General features: G+C 42.4%; 1 protein-coding gene across 1 annotated transcript; it reads left to right on the top strand.

Annotated features, from left to right (window-relative positions):
- Window positions 1–2,095: 2,095 nt before the first annotated feature.
- Window positions 2,096–19,043, top strand: LOC122921395 (cellular retinoic acid-binding protein 2-like). Its single transcript, XM_044271374.1, has 2 exons — window positions 2,096–2,365; window positions 18,820–19,043. Exons 1-2 carry the CDS (start codon window positions 2,296–2,298, stop codon window positions 19,041–19,043), a joined length of 294 nt encoding a protein of 97 aa, XP_044127309.1. The 5' UTR covers window positions 2,096–2,295.
- Window positions 19,044–19,236: the final 193 nt, after the last annotated feature.

Raw genomic sequence — 19,236 nt, 5'->3', positions numbered from 1 at the left:
AAGGTGACCACATAGCTGAAATAGTCATTGGTCAAAACCTTGTTGGGTCATCGGTTATTCCTTCTGATCCCTTCATGCACATGCTTGGCTGAACGGTTAGAAGGGAATAAGCAGCTGCCTGACACCTCTGGGAGGGGCATATCTTTTTTGAGAACATCCAACATGTCAACCCTTCTTTTCCTCAACATCTGCTAATGGGTAAAGCATTTGGACATCGCCGTACACATTAGATGCTCAGCTGGTCCCTCCAAATTACAGAAACCTACCACATTGGTGGGAGTCTCACTTTAACCCATGTGACTCTACTGGACAATCACAGTAGTCACCCCTATAATCCAAGGAAAATCGAAAAACTGCTAGCATGTTCTATGGACCCTCTTTTTTGAGTCTTGAACTGAAGGACCACCAAGGGATCTCAAACAAAACAAACCCCCAAACAATGGCACAGGCCTTAGGTAGTTAATAAATAATCCTGCTATGAGTAAAAGAACTTCCTGTGCTCAGAAGGCCTCAGGCTCTTGTCATTAGCCCATTACTGCTATCATTCCTATTGTTAAGACATCTCGGAAGCCGCCTGCTGGCCAGGACAAGGTAATACACTACTCAAATGGAAAACGTTTAGGTGGATTAGCATATGTAATGACTGTATTTCCATGTCAATAAGGCCTCTCTGCTATTTTTTAGGTTGCATCTGAAAAGTCTCCAGTTTACAGAGGCTTAAGCCTGGATTTACATTTTGAAAACCCCACATCCCCTCAAGAGACAAAAATCGAAGTCTGCTTAAGTACTAACTGAAGAACAATCCCATACAGAGTTGCCTTTCAAGCCACCTTTCCATTAATACCATTGAGAGCCATGGGCCACAGGGGCCACGAACCAGGACTGCTTATTCATGGCGATCAATGCCACTGGAACCTGAAATTTCAAGGAGGAAATATTCTTCTAACCAGTGCGTCATGGATCGTTTACTGGTCTACAAATGGTTAACACCATGGCACCTATATAGTGTATGGGGACCTAAGGGGGGAGGGGTCACACATGCCAAACCGAGACCTCGGGACCTGCTCATTCATGACATTAATGGAAGTCAATGCTACTGGAACCCCAAAGTTATGACCTTCAAGGAGGAAATATTCTTTTAACCAGTGGGTCATTAATTGTTCACTGGTCTACACAAGATTTATCCTATTGCACCTATATAGTGTACATGGACCTGAGGAGGCAGGTTCCACACATACTGAACCAGGACCTTCTCATTTATGGCATCAATGGAGATCAGTTCTACTTGAACCCCAAAGTTGTGACCCTCAAGGAGGAAATACTCTTTTAACCAGTGCATCATAGATTGCTCACTTAGGTTAATCCCAAGGCACCTATATAGTGTATGGGGACCTGATAGGACAGGGGGGTCACACATCCTGAATTGGGACCTGCTCATTCATGGCATCGATGGTGGCCTGTGCTACCACACCTAAGAGTTTGGTGCCATGTTAAAGTCAGGCGTTGCTTTTGGGTGTGCTTGAGGGGTTCATGACTGGGGTCTCCCCATCTTCACAGAGGGAGATCCAACAGCCAGGTCCACTACAACTCTCAACATTGATGGACCTTAAAGCTCAACGGACACTGTAGAGGCTTAATGTATGCTGGCAGGGTGCCCTATAATAGGGACACCATTACAGCTTCCAGAAGGTCTCACCCAGCTTTCCTGGACTCTCCGAGTGCCAGTAAGAAATGTCTCTCTGGGCAGAGTTACCCATTATATGCACGTGTCAGTGGCCGTCATTTTGGTTGTCACCCAGCTTTTCTAGTCAAATGTGTATAGGAGAGGCATCATGGCTTGGGGTCTTGGTAGACCTTGAAGATATCCAGGGGAGGGTGTAGCTACAATTCAATGTGGTGCCATGGCACCATGTACTGACAGCGGGTCGGTAAGATAATGCCACAGGTGGGATTGTCAGAATTTTCCATTCTTTGTTTTTTTTTAACGCCCCTCCCCGGTAAAGTAGAGGAGAAGGAGGGAGAGGTGGCAGCAGGGGGCTGAGTGCTCAGCATCACACATGTGAGAGGGAGGGGGGCGGTATATATAGTCTGAGAGGACGCTGTAGGGTGCAGTCCTCTAACCTGCACGTCGCTGCATCCACCCAGGCTGTCCCCCAGGCTGTCCCTCTGCACCGGGCTGAACATATCGCTGCTGCACTAAAGTCACTCCATCTGCACAGGAGGACGGGGAGCGCTGCTGGAATTTAATATATCCTCCTTTTTTTGTTTTGTGGTCCGTATCGACTCCCCTCCAAGATGCCCAACTTCTCAGGAAACTGGAAAATGAAACATTCCGAGAATTTCGAGGAGATGCTGAAAGCTTTGGGTGAGTGAGAATGAATGGGCGACGGCAGTCAGTGCAAGATATATATATATATATATACCTGTGTGCGAGGACTGCACCGCCATCATGGGGATCCACTGTGGGGGATCAGGTTATGATTGTTGTGTCGTCCTAATACACAGGTATCAGGGGTTCAGAGATCATCCTAATACACAGATATCAGGGGTTCAGAGATCATCCTAATACACAGGTATCAGGGGTTCAGAGATAATCCTAATACACAGGTATCAGGGGTTCAGAGATCATCCTAATACACAGGTATCAGGGGTTCAGAGATCATCCTAATACACAGGTATCAGGGGTTCAGAGATCATCCTAATACACAGATATCAGGGGTTCAGAGATCATCCTAATACACAGATATCTGGGGTTCAGAGATCATCCTAATACACAGGTATCAGGGGTTCAGAGATCATCCTAATACACAGATATCAGGGGTTCAGAGATCATCCTAATACACAGATATCTGGGGTTCAGAGATCATCCTAATACACAGGTATCAGGGGTTCAGAGATCATCCTAATACACAGATATCAGGGGTTCAGAGATCATCCTAATACACAGATATCTGGGGTTCAGAGATAATCCTTATACACAGATATCAGGGGTTCAGAGATCATCCTAATACACAGATATCAGGGGTTCAGAGATCATCCTAATACACAGATATCAGGGGTTCAGAGATCATCCTAATACACAGATATCTGGGGTTCAGAGATAATCCTTATACACAGATATTAGAGGTTCAGAGATCATCCTAATACACAGATATCAGGGGTTCAGAGATCATCCTAATACACAGATATTAGAAGTTCAGAGATCATCCTAATACACAGATATCAGGGGTTCAGAGATCATCCTAATACACAGGTATCAGGGGTTCAGAGATCACCCTTATACACAGATATCAGGGGTTCAGAGATCACCCTTATACACAGATATCAGGGGTTCAGAGATCACCCTTATACACAGATATTAGAAGTTCAGAGATCATCCTAATACACAGATATCAGGGGTTCAGAGATCACCCTTATACACAGATATTAGAAGTTCAGAGATCATCCTAATACACAGGTATCAGGGGTTCAGAGATCACCCTTATACACAGATATTAGAGGTTCAGAGATCATCCTAATACACAGATATCAGGGGTTCAGAGATCATCCTAATACACAGGTATCAGGGGTTCAGAGATCACCCTTATACACAGATATCAGGGGTTCAGAGATCACCCTTATACACAGATATCAGGGGTTCAGAGATCACCCTTATACACAGATATTAGAAGTTCAGAGATCATCCTAATACACAGGTATCAGGGGTTCAGAGATCACCCTTATACACAGATATTAGAAGTTCAGAGATCATCCTAATACACAGATATCAGGGGTTCAGAGATCATCCTAATACACAGATATCAGGGGTTCAGAGATCATCCTCATACACAGGTATCAGGGGTTCAGAGATCATCCTTATACACAGATATCAGGGGTTCAGAGATCATCCTAATACACAGATATCAGGGGTTCAGAGATCATCCTAATACACAGGTATCAGGGGTTCAGAGATCATCCTAATACACAGATATCAGGGGTTCAGAGATCATCCTAATACACAGATATCAGGGGTTCAGAGATAAGATCTGAGGTATTGGGTATTAACATATTACATTTAAACCTAATATACAGGCAACTGAACGCTCTCTTGTAGTATCCTAATACACAGATAATGGATCAGGGATCAATACTAGTATATTGGAGATAAACATTTTATAGCTTGCCCTTATACACAGATAACATGTAGTAATATTTCTTATCTTGTCCTTATACACAGATAATAGGGAGTAATATCTCATATCTTGTTCTTCTCCGCAGATAACATGTAGTAGTATCTCATATTTTGTCCTAATACACAGATAACAGGGAGTAATTTTTCATATCTTGTCCTAATACACAGATAACAGGGAGTAATATTTCATATCTTGTGCTAATACACAGATAACAGGTAGTAATATCTCATATCTTGCCCTAATACACAGATAACAGGTAGTAATATCTCATATCTTGCCCTAATACACAGATAACAGGTAGTAATAATATCTTGTTATAATACACAGATAAGAGGGATTCATATCTTATATGTTGTCCTTATACACAGATAACAGGTAGTAATATCTCATATCTTGCCCTAATACACAGATAACAGGTAGTAATAATATCTTGTTATAATACACAGATAAGAGGGATTCATATCTTATATGTTGTCCTTATACACAGATAACAGGTAGTAATATCTTATATCTTGTAATAATACATAGATAACAGGGAGTAATATCTCATTTTGTTCTTATACACAAAGGGGAGAAATATTTAATATCTTGTCCTTACACACACATATCAGGTAGTAATGTCTCAAATCTTGTCCTAATACACAGTTAACAGTGAATAATATTTTATTTCTTGTGCAAATACACAGATAACAGGGATTCATATCTCATATCTTCTAATACAAGGATAACACATATTAGTATCTTATATCCTGTCCTAATACACAGATAACGGGTAGTATTATCTCATATCTTGTCCTAATACACAGATAACAGGCAGTTATATCTCATATCTTGTCCTTATACACAGATAACAGGCAGTAATATCTCATATCTTGTCCTTATACACAGATAACAGGCAGTAATATCTCATATCTTCTCCTAATACACAGGTAACAGGGATTCATAGCTCATATTTTGTTTTTTTTTAGATATTGGGGAGATATTGGGTATTAATATGTCATGTCTGGTCCTAATACACAGTCGATGGAAATAAAAATGTTTTATCTTGTGCTTATACATAGAGATGGGGTATCCCATATCTTATATCGTCCTAATACACAGATATTGGATCTGAATATTTTGTCTGCTTTCCTCGACTACAGATCTCAGGCATTGCTCTAATACAAAGATACAGCAGTATACATGGAAGGAGACAGAGCTGTGTCTTGTGGCACCCGTATAGTCTTACATCCTGGATGACTCTAATACAGAGATATCCTACATACATAGAAAACTTCTTGCCTCTTTCTTATATACAGATATAAATCCTTTTACTGCCTCCTTACATACAGATATGAATCTTCTTACCCCTCCTCATACACAAATATTAAGCTTCCGACCCCTCCTTATATACAGAGACCAGGCTTATCCCCTTTCTTATATACAGACAGAAGACTTTTTCCCCTCCTTATATACAGACAGTAGACCTCTCCCCCTCATTATATACAGACAGCACACTTCTCCCCCTTCTTATATACAGACAGTATACTTCTACCCTTCCTTATATACAGACAGCAGACTTCTCCCCTTCCTTATATACAGACAGCAGACTTCTCCCCTTCCTTATATACAGACAGCAGACTTCTCCCCTTCCTTATATACAGACAGCAGACTTCTCCCCTTCCTTATATACAGACAGCAGACTTCTCCCCTTCCTTATATACAGACAGCAGACTTCTCCCCTTCCTTATATACAGACAGCAGACTTCTCCCCTTCCTTATATACAGACAGCAGACTTCTCCCCTTCCTTATATACAGACAGCAGACTTCTCCCTTCCTTATATACAGACAGCAGACTTCTCCCCTTCCTTATATACAGACAGCAGACTTCTCCCTTCCTGATATACAGACAGCAGACCTCTCCCCCTCCTTATATCAAGACAGCAGACTTCTCCCCCTTCCTTATATACAGACAGCAGACTTCTCCCCTTCCTTATATACAGACAGCAGACTTCTCCCCCTTCCTTATATACAGACAGCAGACTTCTCCCCCTTCCTTATATACAGACAGCAGACTTCTCACCTTCTTTATATACAGACAACACACTTCTCCCCTTCCGTATATACAGACAGCAGACTTCTCCCCTTCCGTATATACAGACAGCAGACTTCTCCCCTTCCGTATATACAAACAGCAGACTTCTCCCCTTCCTTATATACAGACAGCACACTTCTCCCCTTACTTATATACAGACAGCAGATTTCTCCCCCTTTCTTATATACAGACAGCAGACTTCTCCCCTTCTTTATATACAGACAGCAGACCTCTCCCCTTACTTATATACAGACAGCAGACTTCTCCCCTTCCTTATATACAGACAGCAGACTTCTCCCCTTCCTTATATACAGACAGTAGACCTCTCCCCTTACTTATATACAGACAGCAGACTTCTCCCATTCCTTATATATAGACAGCAGACTTCTCCCCTTCCGTATATACAAACAGCAGACTTCTCCCCCTTCCTTATATACAGACAGCAGACTTCTCCCCCTTCCTTATAAACAAACAGCAGACTTCTCCCCTTCTTTATATACAGACAGCAGACTTCTCCCCCTCCTTAGATACAGACAGCATACTTCTCCCCCTTCCTTATATACAGACAGCAGACTTCTCCCCCTTCCTTATATACAGACAGCAGACCTCTCCCCCTTCTTTATATACAGACAGCAGACTTCTCCCCTTCTTTATATACAGACAGCAGACTTCTCCCCTTCCTTATATACAGACAGCAGACTTCTCCCCTTCCTTATATATAGACAGCAGACTTCTCCCCTTTCCTTATATACAGACAGCAGACTTCTCCTCCTCCTTATATACAGACAGCAGACCTCTCCTCCTCCTTATATACAGACAGCAGACCTCTCCCCCTCCTTATATACAGACAGCACACTTCTCCCCTTCCTTATATACAGACAGCAGACTTCTCCCCTTCCTTATATACAGACAGCAGACTTCTCCCCTTCCTTATATACAGACAGCAGACTTCTCCCCTTCCGTATATACAGACAGCATACTTCTCCCCCTTCCTTATATACTGACAGCAGACTTCTCCCCTTCTTTATATACAGACAGCAGACCTCTCCCCTTACTTATATACAGACAGCACACTTCTCCCCCTCCTTATATACAGACAGCAGACATCTCCCCCGCCTTATAGACAGACATGAGATATCTCACCTCCTCCTGATATACAGAGAGCAGACTTCTCACCTCCCTCTTTCTCCTATACAAGCAGAAGGCTTCTTCCACCCTTTATAGACAGACATGAGATATCTTACCTCCTCCTTATATATAGACATCAGATTTCTCCCCTTCCTTATATATAGACAGCACAGTTCTCCCCTTCCGTATATACAGACAGCAGACTTCTCCCCCTTCCTTATATAAAGACAGCACACTTCTCCCCTTCTTTATATACAGACAGCAGACCTCTCCCCTTACTTATATACAGACAGCAGACTTCTCCCCTTCCTTATATACAGACAGCAGACCTCTCCCTCTTCCTTATATACAGACAGCAGAATTCTCCCCTTCCTTATATACAGACAGCAGGCTTCTCTCCCTCCTTATATACAGACAGAAGACTTCTTCCCCTCCTTATATGGAGACAGCAGACTTCTCCCCCTCCTTATATACAGACAGAAGACTCCTTCCCCTCCGTATATAGAGACAGCAGACTTCTCCCCTTCCTTATATACAGACAGCATACTTCTCCCCTTCCTTATATACAGACAGCAGGCTTCTCCCCCTCCTTATATACAGACAGAAGACTCCTTCCCCTCCTTATATAAAGACAGCAGACTTCGTCCCCTCCTTATACAAAGACAGTAGGCTTCTCCCTAACCTTATATACAGGCAGCAGACTTCTCTCCCTTCTTATTGACAGACATAAGATATCTCACCTCCTCCTTATATACAGAGAGCAGACTTCTCCCCCGCCTTATAGACAGACATGAGATATCTCACCTCCTCCTTATATACAGACAGCAGACTTCTCCCCCGCCTTATAGACAGACATGAGATAGCTCACCTCCTCCTTATATACAGAGAGCAGACTTCTCACCTCCCTCTTCCTCCTATACAAGCAGGAGGCTTCTTCCACCCTTTATAGACAGACATGAGATATCTTACCTCCTCCTTATATACAGACAGCAGACTTCTCCCCCTCCTTATAGACAGACATGAGATCTCTCACCTCATCCTTATATACAGACAGCAGACTTCTCTCCCGCCTTATAGACAGACATGAGATATCTCACCTCCTCTTTATATACAGACAGCAGACTTCTCCCCCTCCTTATAGACAGACATGAGATCTCTCACCTCCTCCTTATATACAGACAGCAGACTTCTCCCCCTCCTTATGGACAAACATGAGATATCTCACCTCCTCCTTATATATAGACAGCAGACTTCTCCCCCTCCTTATAGACAGACATGAGATATCTCACCTCCTCCTTATATACAGACAGCAGACTTCTCCCCCTCCTTATAGACAGACATGAGATATCTCACCTCCTCCTTATATACAGACAGCAGACTTCTCCCCCTCCATATAGACAGACATGAGATATCTCACCTCCTCCTTATATACAGACAGCAGACTTCTCCCCCTCCTTATAGACAGACATGAGATATCTCACCTCCTCCTTATATACAGACAGCAGACTTCTCCCCCTCCATATAGACAGACATGAGATCTCTCACCTCCTCCTTATATACAGACAGCAGACTTCTCCCCCTCCTTATAGACAGACATGAGATATCTCACCTCCTCCTTATATACAGACAGCAGACTTCTCCCCCTCCTTATAGACAGACATGAGATCTCTCACCTCCTCCTTATATACAGACAGCAGACTTCTCCCCCTCCATATAGACAGACATGAGATCTCTCACCTCCTCCTTATATACAGACAGCAGACTTCTCCCCCTCCTTATAGACAGACATGAGATATCTCACCTCCTCCTTATATACAGACAGCAGACTTCTCCCCCTCCTTATAGACAGACATGAGATCTCTCACCTCCTCCTTATATACAGACAGCAGACTTCTCCCCCTCCTTATAGACAGACATGGAGATATTTCACCTCCTCCTTATATACAGACAGCAGACTTCTCCCCCTCCTTATAGACAGACATGGAGATATTTCACCTCCTCCTTATATACAGACGGCAGACTTCTCCCCCTCCTTATAGACAGACATGGAGATATTTCACCTCCTCCTTATATACAGACAGCAGACTTCTCCCCCTCCTTATAGACAGACATGAGATATCTCACCTCCTCCTTATAGACAGACAGCAGACTTCTCCCCCTCCTTATAGACAGACATGAGTTATCTCACTTCCTCCTTATATACAGACAGCAGACTTCTCCCCCTCCTTATATACAAACAGCAGACTTTTCCCCTTCCTTATATACAGACAGCAGACCTCTCCCCCTCCTTATATACAGACAGCAGACCTATCCCCCTCCTTATATATAGACAGCAGACCTATCCCCCTCCTTATAGACAGACATGAGATATCTCACCTCCTCCTTATATACAGACAGCAGACTTCTCCCCCTCCTTATAGACAGACATGAGATATTTCACCTCCTCCTTATATACAGACAGCAGACTTCTCCCCCTCCTTATAGACAGACATGAGATATCTCACCTCCTCCTTATATACAGACAGCAGACTTCTCCCCCTCCTTATAGACAGACATGGAGATATTTCACCTCCTCCTTATATACAGACAGCAGACTTCTCCCCCTCCTTATAGACAGACATGAGATATCTCACCTCCTCCTTATAGACAGACAGCAGACTTCTCCCCCTCCTTATAGACAGACATGGAGATATTTCACCTCCTCCTTATATACAGACAGCAGACTTCTCCCCCTCCTTATAGACAGACATGGAGATATTTCACCTCCTCCTTATATACAGACAGCAGACTTCTCCCCCTCCTTATAGACAGACATGGAGATATTTCACCTCCTCCTTATATACAGACAGCAGACTTCTCCCCCTCCTTATAGACAGACATGAGATATCTCACTTCCTCCTTATATACAGACAGCAGACCTCTCCCCCTCCTTATATACAGACAGCAGACCTATCCCCCTCCTTATATACAGACAGCAGACTTCTCCCCCTCCTTATAGACAGACATGAGATATCTCACCTCCTCCTTATAGACAGACAGCAGACTTCTCCCCCTCCTTATAGACAGACATGAGATATCTCACTTCCTCCTTATATACAGACAGCAGACACAGTTAAGTGGCTAATTACAACACAACATTTATCACCCCAGATGACACATTGGCTCTCCACATCTGTGGGGGGGGGATTGAATAATTCTGCACATGATCCATCCATGCCGCGCAGCCTCCTCCTGTGATCAGACCTGTATGGAGAAGATGCTTTTCCTCCTGACGATTGGATGGTGTGTACCTATGTCTATGAGACATTTAACCCTAACCCCTTTTTAATGTCATAGACGATGATCACGCTCTGACCACCACTGATTATATTTATTGCTTGGAACTGGGAATGGAGTGACACTTTAAGGGGTTCTGCAAGGATAAGAAATAGAAGCAGTGCCTCTCTTCACTATGGGCAGAGTCTGGTTTCATAGCTCAGTCTCGTTCACTTGAATTGGGATAAGCTGCAGTACCAGAGTCAGCCCATGGACAAGAGTGGTGCTGTCTCTTGAAAAAACAGATGCTCTTCCCTAATCTCAGAGAAATCCTTTAATTCTTGTCTGAGGATCAGGATCTCTGGAATGGCACCCACCAAATGGCTCATTGCGACTCAAACTCTATACAAACACAAAGAGTTATGTTTTAAATTAACAAAAAAAATAAAAAAAATCCAGGGGCAGAGCCTATTTCTAAGGTCCTGATCGGCACTTCAAGGGATGATCTATAGCTTCAAAAGTGAGATCCTAATCTAAAGACACCCTGTCCTCGTAAAGGATTCCCTTCAGTTTCATTGCCTCCTAGTGATTAGATTGTGAGTAACCAATTGAATCCAAAATGGCGGCCTTCATTGTGTAGTGGAAACGGACATATTGATGTCTACCTTAATTTTTCAGGTCCTGAGAGCACCACACCCACCCACAGACATCTAGACATGCTTTCTGAGATGCGCCATATGATTTATTTTGCCCCTTTAAAAATTTGACTCAACCCCTTCCAACCCGCGACGTTGAAACAATTATTTGAGGAAACCGTCCAATACTTGGCTCCAATAAATATTCAGGAGACTTAAAAAGCCCAGTAAAGTATTAAGGCTATCAAAGCGCATTGTAGTTTTATTTTAATAGGATTTTGAGAGCTGGCGGGGACCGCGGTCTCTGAGGATTATGAGACGCGTCTGATCTTGGGTTCTGGTTTGTCTGTTTTACACATTGTCCAATACCCCTGAGGGTGCGGGAATGTGAGCCTGGCATGTCTCCACACTCAGTCTTGCACAGACATAGCTTAGATGTCTTCAAGGTACCAATATGTATTCTACATCCACAGAAAAGTTAGAGCCTTGACATTTTTGGTTTTCTAGAAGATAATCAGTGTTAGTGGCAGCATCCGCACTAAACTGACAGGACTCCATTAATCTGATGGGTAGAAGCTTCAAAACTTTCACCAGCCGAATGGAAATTAGGAGCATCTGACTGGCCAAGAAGGATCCATAGCTTTTTCTCGTTCATTATCTCTTATTTTTGCCCCTTTATACCTGTTGATTGGAGGTTAATTCAGGTACACATATCTATTAACTTAAACAATAAAAAGGTGTTTCTTCCGATAGATATTTATTGATGAGATAACTCAAGTTGGGGCTCCTAGAAGAAAAAAGTCAGCATGGTATCAGTTTCATACCTATTAAAGAAGAACTTGATATTAATCAAGATACTAGAAAGGGTGAGAGACACCCATTTCCCTAACTCCTTAGAAATAGGAAGAACCCTCTTAAGGTGGCCATATAGTAGTGTCCGGCCGACAGCTATTCCTCCAGACCCCACATATGCATGGACACTCGGGTGAGTCAAGCATCTTTGTGATCTCAGTGGGGAGAGTCAATGAACTGCTGCTGAACGCTTTGAGAACAAAGGATTGACCATGTTCAAATACAACATGCCAAATTTCTTTTTTTCCCAACATCTGCTGAAAAAACATTGGTTAAACATCTAGTTCATATTAAAAAGTTGGTGGGTTCGTCAGAACCAGGTCTTATGGGTCTGGCCACCTTTAGTCATTTGGTAGAGTTGAGAAGGTGGTGATCTTTCCCAGCAGAAAGAGTTCTAGTCAGGGTTGGGGGCTCACTTCTGCTTTCTTCATTGGCCTTTCAAGGCGTCATGAAATGGACCCAATTGTCTCATTCAGTTCAGCTTTAGATGCCCCACATAATTGTAGGTGACCGAATTAGAAGATACTTTCAGAATATTTTAATTTACGCTTTTGTTTTTTTAAGCTCAAAATTGTACCTCATTATGATTATCTGCTATTAGGACATGTTGACCATGGATCTGGGTCACAGATCTTGAAGTTCCTCAAGGCCCAGAAACTTACCAGCTTGTCCTTCTTCATGTGATGAATAAAATATCACTAGAGCTATTTAATATGGAAATCTACACGTCTCTGACCGGCATAGCCGTGGAGAAGCATTTTGTCATTAACACCAGGGAACATTTTCCAGCTTTGATCATATTACGGATGATAGTACATTCCCATTGTTTCTCTGTGATATGGACGTTATTCGATAGCATGTGCTAATATCTTTAAATATTATAATATGTCTGGGCTTTACCCTCTAGTCATGTTCTGCATTGGTCACACAGTAAGATATTGTAACCACAGAGAAAGCAGATATAGTCGAGTTCCATGGGAGAGTGTAGTGAGCATGCTCTGTGACATGTACAGAAATTGCTGGGCAGGCAGAAGAAGATGGAGCTGTATCCATCACCATCAGGGCCTACAAGGCACAACCTAGTCGTGTTGTCCCTCACTTGTCATACAGCAAGATATCTTCTCATTACTTCATTTCATATGATATAGAAAGAAAATATGGTAGAGTTCTATGTGAGAGTGTAGTGAGCATGCCCTGTGATATGTGCACAGCTTTCTGTGCAGGTAGACGAAGGAGGAGATGAAATGTATCCATCACCAATATGTATGTTTAGGGCATGCCAACTGCACTCTAGTCCTATGGTTTTGCACCAGTCACACAGCAAGGCAGGTAGAGGGAGGAGGGCGGAGGAGTTGTTTCCATCACCAATATGTTAGTTTGGGGCATTCAAACCACACCATAGTCATGTTATTCTGCCCTGGTCACACGCCAAGATATGTATCTTCTATGGCGGAGTGTAGTGAGCATGCTCTTTGATGTATAGAAAGATTGCTGTGCAAGATGCAGGTAGAGGGAGGAGGAGCTGTATCCATCACCAAGATGTAAGTTCAAGGCATGGAAGCCATTTCTAATGGTGATTGTGATCATTAATTTTAGGAACGAGTCTGTGAATATATGAGAACCAAATATCCAGTTTCCAAATAATTCGTAAGCTATGTATACAGTGGAAGAAGATTTCATTTGAGTCTACAGAATTATGGTTATCCGAAATCTCAAAATAATTACCCAGTTAAAAATAGACCCAACTGGCGTCACTGTCATGAAACTTCTCTTTCTTTAACATTTCCGAATTAATAGTTAATCCTGACTGCATGTTGGTGGTGATGGGGTTAATGCTCTAAATCCCATTAGTATGTAGTACAGGCCGCATACAACAGGTGCAGTGACATCAGTTGTCCGTCTCCATCTTCCCCCCTCCACGCTCCCAGTGTTTCGATAGACATTGGGCAGCCAGGTCACTGGCAGAATCTTGGCTCTAAACCAGGACAGCTCAGCCAGCTGGAAGGAAGGCGTTTGGGGTTGCAGATTTTTGACATCCGCCACCAAGAGAAGATCTTTCTGATTTTTCTCACAGGCTTCTCCAACTGCAGGGAAACTTAGCAGGATTTAATTGTTGGACACAGCTGGGGTACTGACGTGTAAAGACCTCAGGTTCTTCTGCGTTATGAGATTTTTTTTATTTCTTTCATTTTGGACTGAGGACACTTTTTATAACATATCAAAATAGAAGTAATGGGGCTCAACCCAGGATCTGTCTAACTAGTGGTATCTAAAATGCCGGTAATCTAACTAGTTGATGATCTAACTTGCCTCTCTCTATCTCTCTCCCTCAACCCAAAAAAAAATTGACATAAATCAAATCATCAAAAATTGTGGGGTCCAATTTTGCAATTGGCCACCGTGTGTAATTCAACATGGCTCTTTTGTGAAGTAGTGGTGGAGGTGGAGTCAGATGAGTCACTTCTGAGCATGCATGGTCCACGAGCCCCATTTTATTTTTGCCATGGTCTTCCTGGTCTACAAGTTACCCGCCTGAATTTCTTATAATTACTTATGACCCCAATCAGATTAAACTGCCAGGTTTCCTTGACCTGACCAAATTGCAAAGAGTCATTTTGACCATTTCCTTCAACCTTAGTTTAACCTCTGAACATCAAACAAAAAAACCAATAGACCTCGGTCATCTTTATGGCTTTTAGATGATTCAGAACACAGCTTCTCCTGAGGTTTAGAGCCTTCTCTATTGTTTATGAGGGTTGTGTAAATCTCCTGAAGACTTTACGGCCTTATGCTTTATCGGCCTATAGAAAGATCAAAGCCTAGAGTGCAGAAGGCCTGCAATGAAGATGTCTTCTTGTGTATGCGAGAGCTTCTTAGTATTTAACACTTCCACTAGATAAGTTACTTTGAACCCAACTCTATATCATTGTTTAAAACCAGACCTGGAATTTAGCAAGTCTAGTGACACAAATGTGTATGAGAGCCCATGAAAGAGTTTCCCTGGTAAAATTGAGTCCTTGTGTCTTCCAGTGCTGTCAAATGGTCAAGGCCTTTCTTCATCTTACATCATTTTGTAAGAAACATTGGCAGAAACCAACATGTCTGCCATTACAGCTGCCACCTACCATTCCCAGGCTCCTGGGTGGTAAATCTATCTAGTCACAAAGCAGCCATTGTTTGGTGATAATGTATAAAGGTTTCTGTAATTTGAAGCTCTTGGGCCCCATTGCAAAATCCATAGGATCATTTCCCCACTATCATGCATTATTTGTGGCATTGGTCTACTCATATTGGGCAGGGAGACCTCTTGAGCCCCCTCAAGGTCCAGTGACTAGGTGAGGCCACAACCATTGCACCCTAATAGCTAGACCTTTGACTATAGAGGGAAAAACAGAAGGACACCCCACAGATGAGCTGTTTTGGGCTACTCCAAGTGTGTGGAGCTAGACGCAGACTGAATTGCAAACTGTGTAGCTTTCAGCACCAGCGTACTAAAGCCCAGATCCCATTCACTTGAGCTGTAGTGTCCCTGCACACCCACTATACAGTGTACGGAGCTGTCTACCTCGAGCTCCGTATATTGTATAGTTCCTGGTGTCATAGCAGTCAAAAACTGTTGATCGTGGGGGGTGCCAGGAGTCGGACCTCCACCAATCTGATATTGAAGACCTATCCTGGGGAATGGTCATCCACTTCTGTAGACCAGAGAACCCCATTAATGTTAGCCAGATCTGCAAATTCTGGAGACATCAGCAAACCATCTTATGTGCATGGAGATGTCTCGACTCTCCCCCCAACAGCAGATGTCAGAAATGGAGAAACAGGTAGTTGCACTTAATGCGCAATCCTTATGTTCTCAGGCAAGATAAGTCCCTACCAGAGTGTGTCGGTGGCTTATGAATCTTGCCCTATAGAGAACATATACAAGAGGCCAGCATGTATGCATATGGGGGAACTGGGAGGAACAGCTGTCGGCCAGACTCAAGAGAAAAACAGATATCATCTAATATATAATATTCAATTATTTACTACTGGGGATAAAAACATGTAATGTAGTCTAAAATAACATAAAAAGGTAAAAATGTGGTGTAAAACAAACATATCCGATATTTAGTTCATCAACGTAAAAACAATAAAAAGTTACAAAATCCTGTTATAGATTGTAGGGTGCAAAACAGTATAATCATTGTAAAGGATTAAAAATAAAACTATTAATGAGACAATGATAAATAATTTATTAAACTCATTAAAATTATGTTTTTTGGGCTATAATAACTAAAAGTAATTTTGGCTAAAAAGAAAATATGGATTTTTAATAATTGTAGCTTAGAGAAAAAGAATCTAAATATAAAAATGGAAATCACGAACTGTATAATAAAGGTCCCGGGGACATTTCCTCCTAAGGTTATCAAAGGCCACCTATGATGGGAGAAGTTTTGATTTTATCAGGGTGGGGCCGAGGCTCGGTGTCTGCCAGCATTACCTCTATTGGCAGCCAAGGCCCTGAGCAGACAAGGCCTTTATTCTTTATTCATTCCAGACAAGATGAGTCTTATAGGAGAAAATTACAGCTCAGTCTATTATCTTCTGTACTGAGCTGAATCATACTTCTCTAGAGACGTGACTTTCACCGATGCGGGAGAAATCATATGACTGCCCTGAACCTGGCGGAGGGTGAAGACCTCACAAGACACAGCAGTCTTCCTATGCTTAGCTAATGACTTTTCTCCAGTCGTGACTCTAGAGTTCATGTTCTTGATACTCCACAATCCACTTATTGTGGATTTCCAAGTACAACAAGTTCTTTTTTTCAGAAAAGAAAAAAAAAATCTTATCTCCTATCATTGGTATTTATGAGATTGGCCTATGTCCTGGATGGATGTCTAGGTCACAGAGGGGAAAGGTGGGGCTTATAAAAACTGGTGTCCTCCACAACAACCAGTCAGATTCCATCTCTGCTGTGCTTGCTAGGCAATACCTGAATAGTTTTGGTGAGCTACAAAGGTCACTCTTATTGGGTGGTACTAAAGGTTCTCCACAATCCTATGGAGAGCCATAGCTGCCAACAGTCCCAAAACTTGCAGGAATTGATTTTAATTTTCAGAAAAAATCTGGCTGTCCTGTGCCAAAAATGGGTGGAACTTTCGTAAACCATGCCCATATATGGATGGTCCCACTCTGGTTGGGGTGTTCCCCAGAGATGGGGTCTATTTGTCCTGAATTTGCCAACAGTACAGTTGGTAACTTTGGTGATCTACTCCAGAAGTTGTGGTTGCACCTGAAACCTGTAGCCTAAAGATGCTCATGCACCTTCAATAGTTATCGGCCAAACACTAATTCAGCCACAAGCTATACTCCCTCCTGCCTCACTTCTCCATACACATGTACATGTTTTCTAAAAAGGGAGAGAGAGGTGAGTTACTCGCTGCCAAACACCCCTGGTCATGTCTATCTCTCGTGATCGGGCATGGGAATTCAACATGCTTAGTCCTACTTTCCCCATGACATCATCTCTTATCTACCCTCATACACAGTGGCACATAGGACAGATTTTTTTGGATGAATATCATAGTGGTTGATGGTTGACTTCAAAACCATACTACAATTGTGTTATTTTGGGGAGGGAAGTTGTTGTTTTCTTTATTTGTGTGGCATCCAGAATGGTGCCCTTAAATTGCTCAAATAATTTAGATGTATTCATTTTCGTGACACCTCATGTGAATGTTTTTGTAGTATTGCCACAAAGTTTTTTTTCACTGTCATGTAGGAATGTTAGCTCATATATCTTACACATTTTTGTACTTCCACACATGGCGGTTTTCATTCATTTCCTTTGGCCTATTAGTGGCATTCATCATAACATACTGAGCAATTAGTGTAACTTTATTTGAAGTATTTCCACGATGACAAGTGCGGCTCTTCACTCCGCCACGGGCCTGGCTTATTTCTTAAGTATATCACCTAAAGGAAATAAAGTAGCAACTCACGCGGGTCAGTTATTTTTGCAAAAATGTTACAGATTCTTTTCTCAAGGGTTGGGACACAAGTGAGAGATTTTCATACAAGGAATGTAGAAGTATTCTCTGTCAGAAACAACTCTGAAAATGTTCACTCTTAAGGCCTGGCTCTTTGGGAAGCCCTATTTGTAGGGAGTCCATGTATGGTGGTGGCCATGGTTCATTTCTTCTGGCTCCCAGACTGTCACTTTAGAGAAAAAGAAGGAATTTAGAGATAACATTTATGATTATTTTTTCAAATGTTTTTGTTAATTTTAGTAATTCATTCTCGTTTTGATTTATTTCATTGACCACTTTGTGCAATTTAAGCGGAGAGTCTAATGGCCCACAGGTGCAGGAACATCTCTGGAATCCATCTGTCATGTAATGTGGTATAGGGTTCCCCCACTACATTGACAGACGTTCCTATGACAAATGAGGATAAAATTAGCTGTCCTGAGGAAGAGCGTCTGGGTTCTGTCTCCTCTACCAGCTGACAGATCAGCTGAAATTGGATGACCTTTTTAAATGTTTTATTTGACACCAATTTCCTACCATAAAAGCAAAGCAAAATCTCACCTTTAAAATCTTGTCTGGTCGTTTATTTCATCAAGATCAGATGACTAGATAATGGTAGCAACGGTGCAAAATATTTTGGCTGTCATAGGTGGCACCGTTAAAACTACTTTTTTACCATTTTTCACAGGCGTCAATGTTATGTTAAGGAAAATTGCGGTGGCTGCGGCCTCGAAACCGGCTGTGGAGATCAAGCAGGAAGATGAGTCCTTCTACATCAAAACTTCCACCACCGTTCGCACCACCGAGATCCACTTCAAAATCGGAGAGGAGTTCGAGGAGCAGACAGTAGATGGTCGTCCATGTAAGGTAAATATCTACTCTTCTTCTGAAAAAATATGCATAGGGCCATAGCCACAGTAGTCAATCAGACTAAATACCGAATTTTAAGTGGTGACAACCATTATGCCATCCAAATTGTGCTACCACAGTGCCTCGAAACAATCATTCATCTGGCCCCATAACAGAGCTAAGAACAGTTCCATCAATATGTAACTGTAACTATGCCACTCAGTGTTCCCTCATAATCCGGGCAGCAACAGTGTGC

Source organism: Bufo gargarizans, chromosome 11 (assembly GCF_014858855.1).
Source record: "Bufo gargarizans isolate SCDJY-AF-19 chromosome 11, ASM1485885v1, whole genome shotgun sequence".
Lineage (NCBI taxonomy): Eukaryota > Metazoa > Chordata > Amphibia > Anura > Bufonidae > Bufo > Bufo gargarizans.
Note: the sequence above shows the minus strand (reverse complement) of the source record. Positions and strands in the feature narration are given on the sequence as shown.

Excerpts from the sequence above, each read along its gene's own strand:
- LOC122921395 (XM_044271374.1), top strand. The coding sequence starts at position 2,296 with ATGCCCAACTTCTCAGGAAACTGGAAAATGAAACATTCCGAGAATTTC. Across the intron at positions 2,366-18,819 it reads GGAGATGCTGAAAGCTTTGG|GCGTCAATGTTATGTTAAGG; the intron begins GTGAGTGAGAAT and ends CATTTTTCACAG.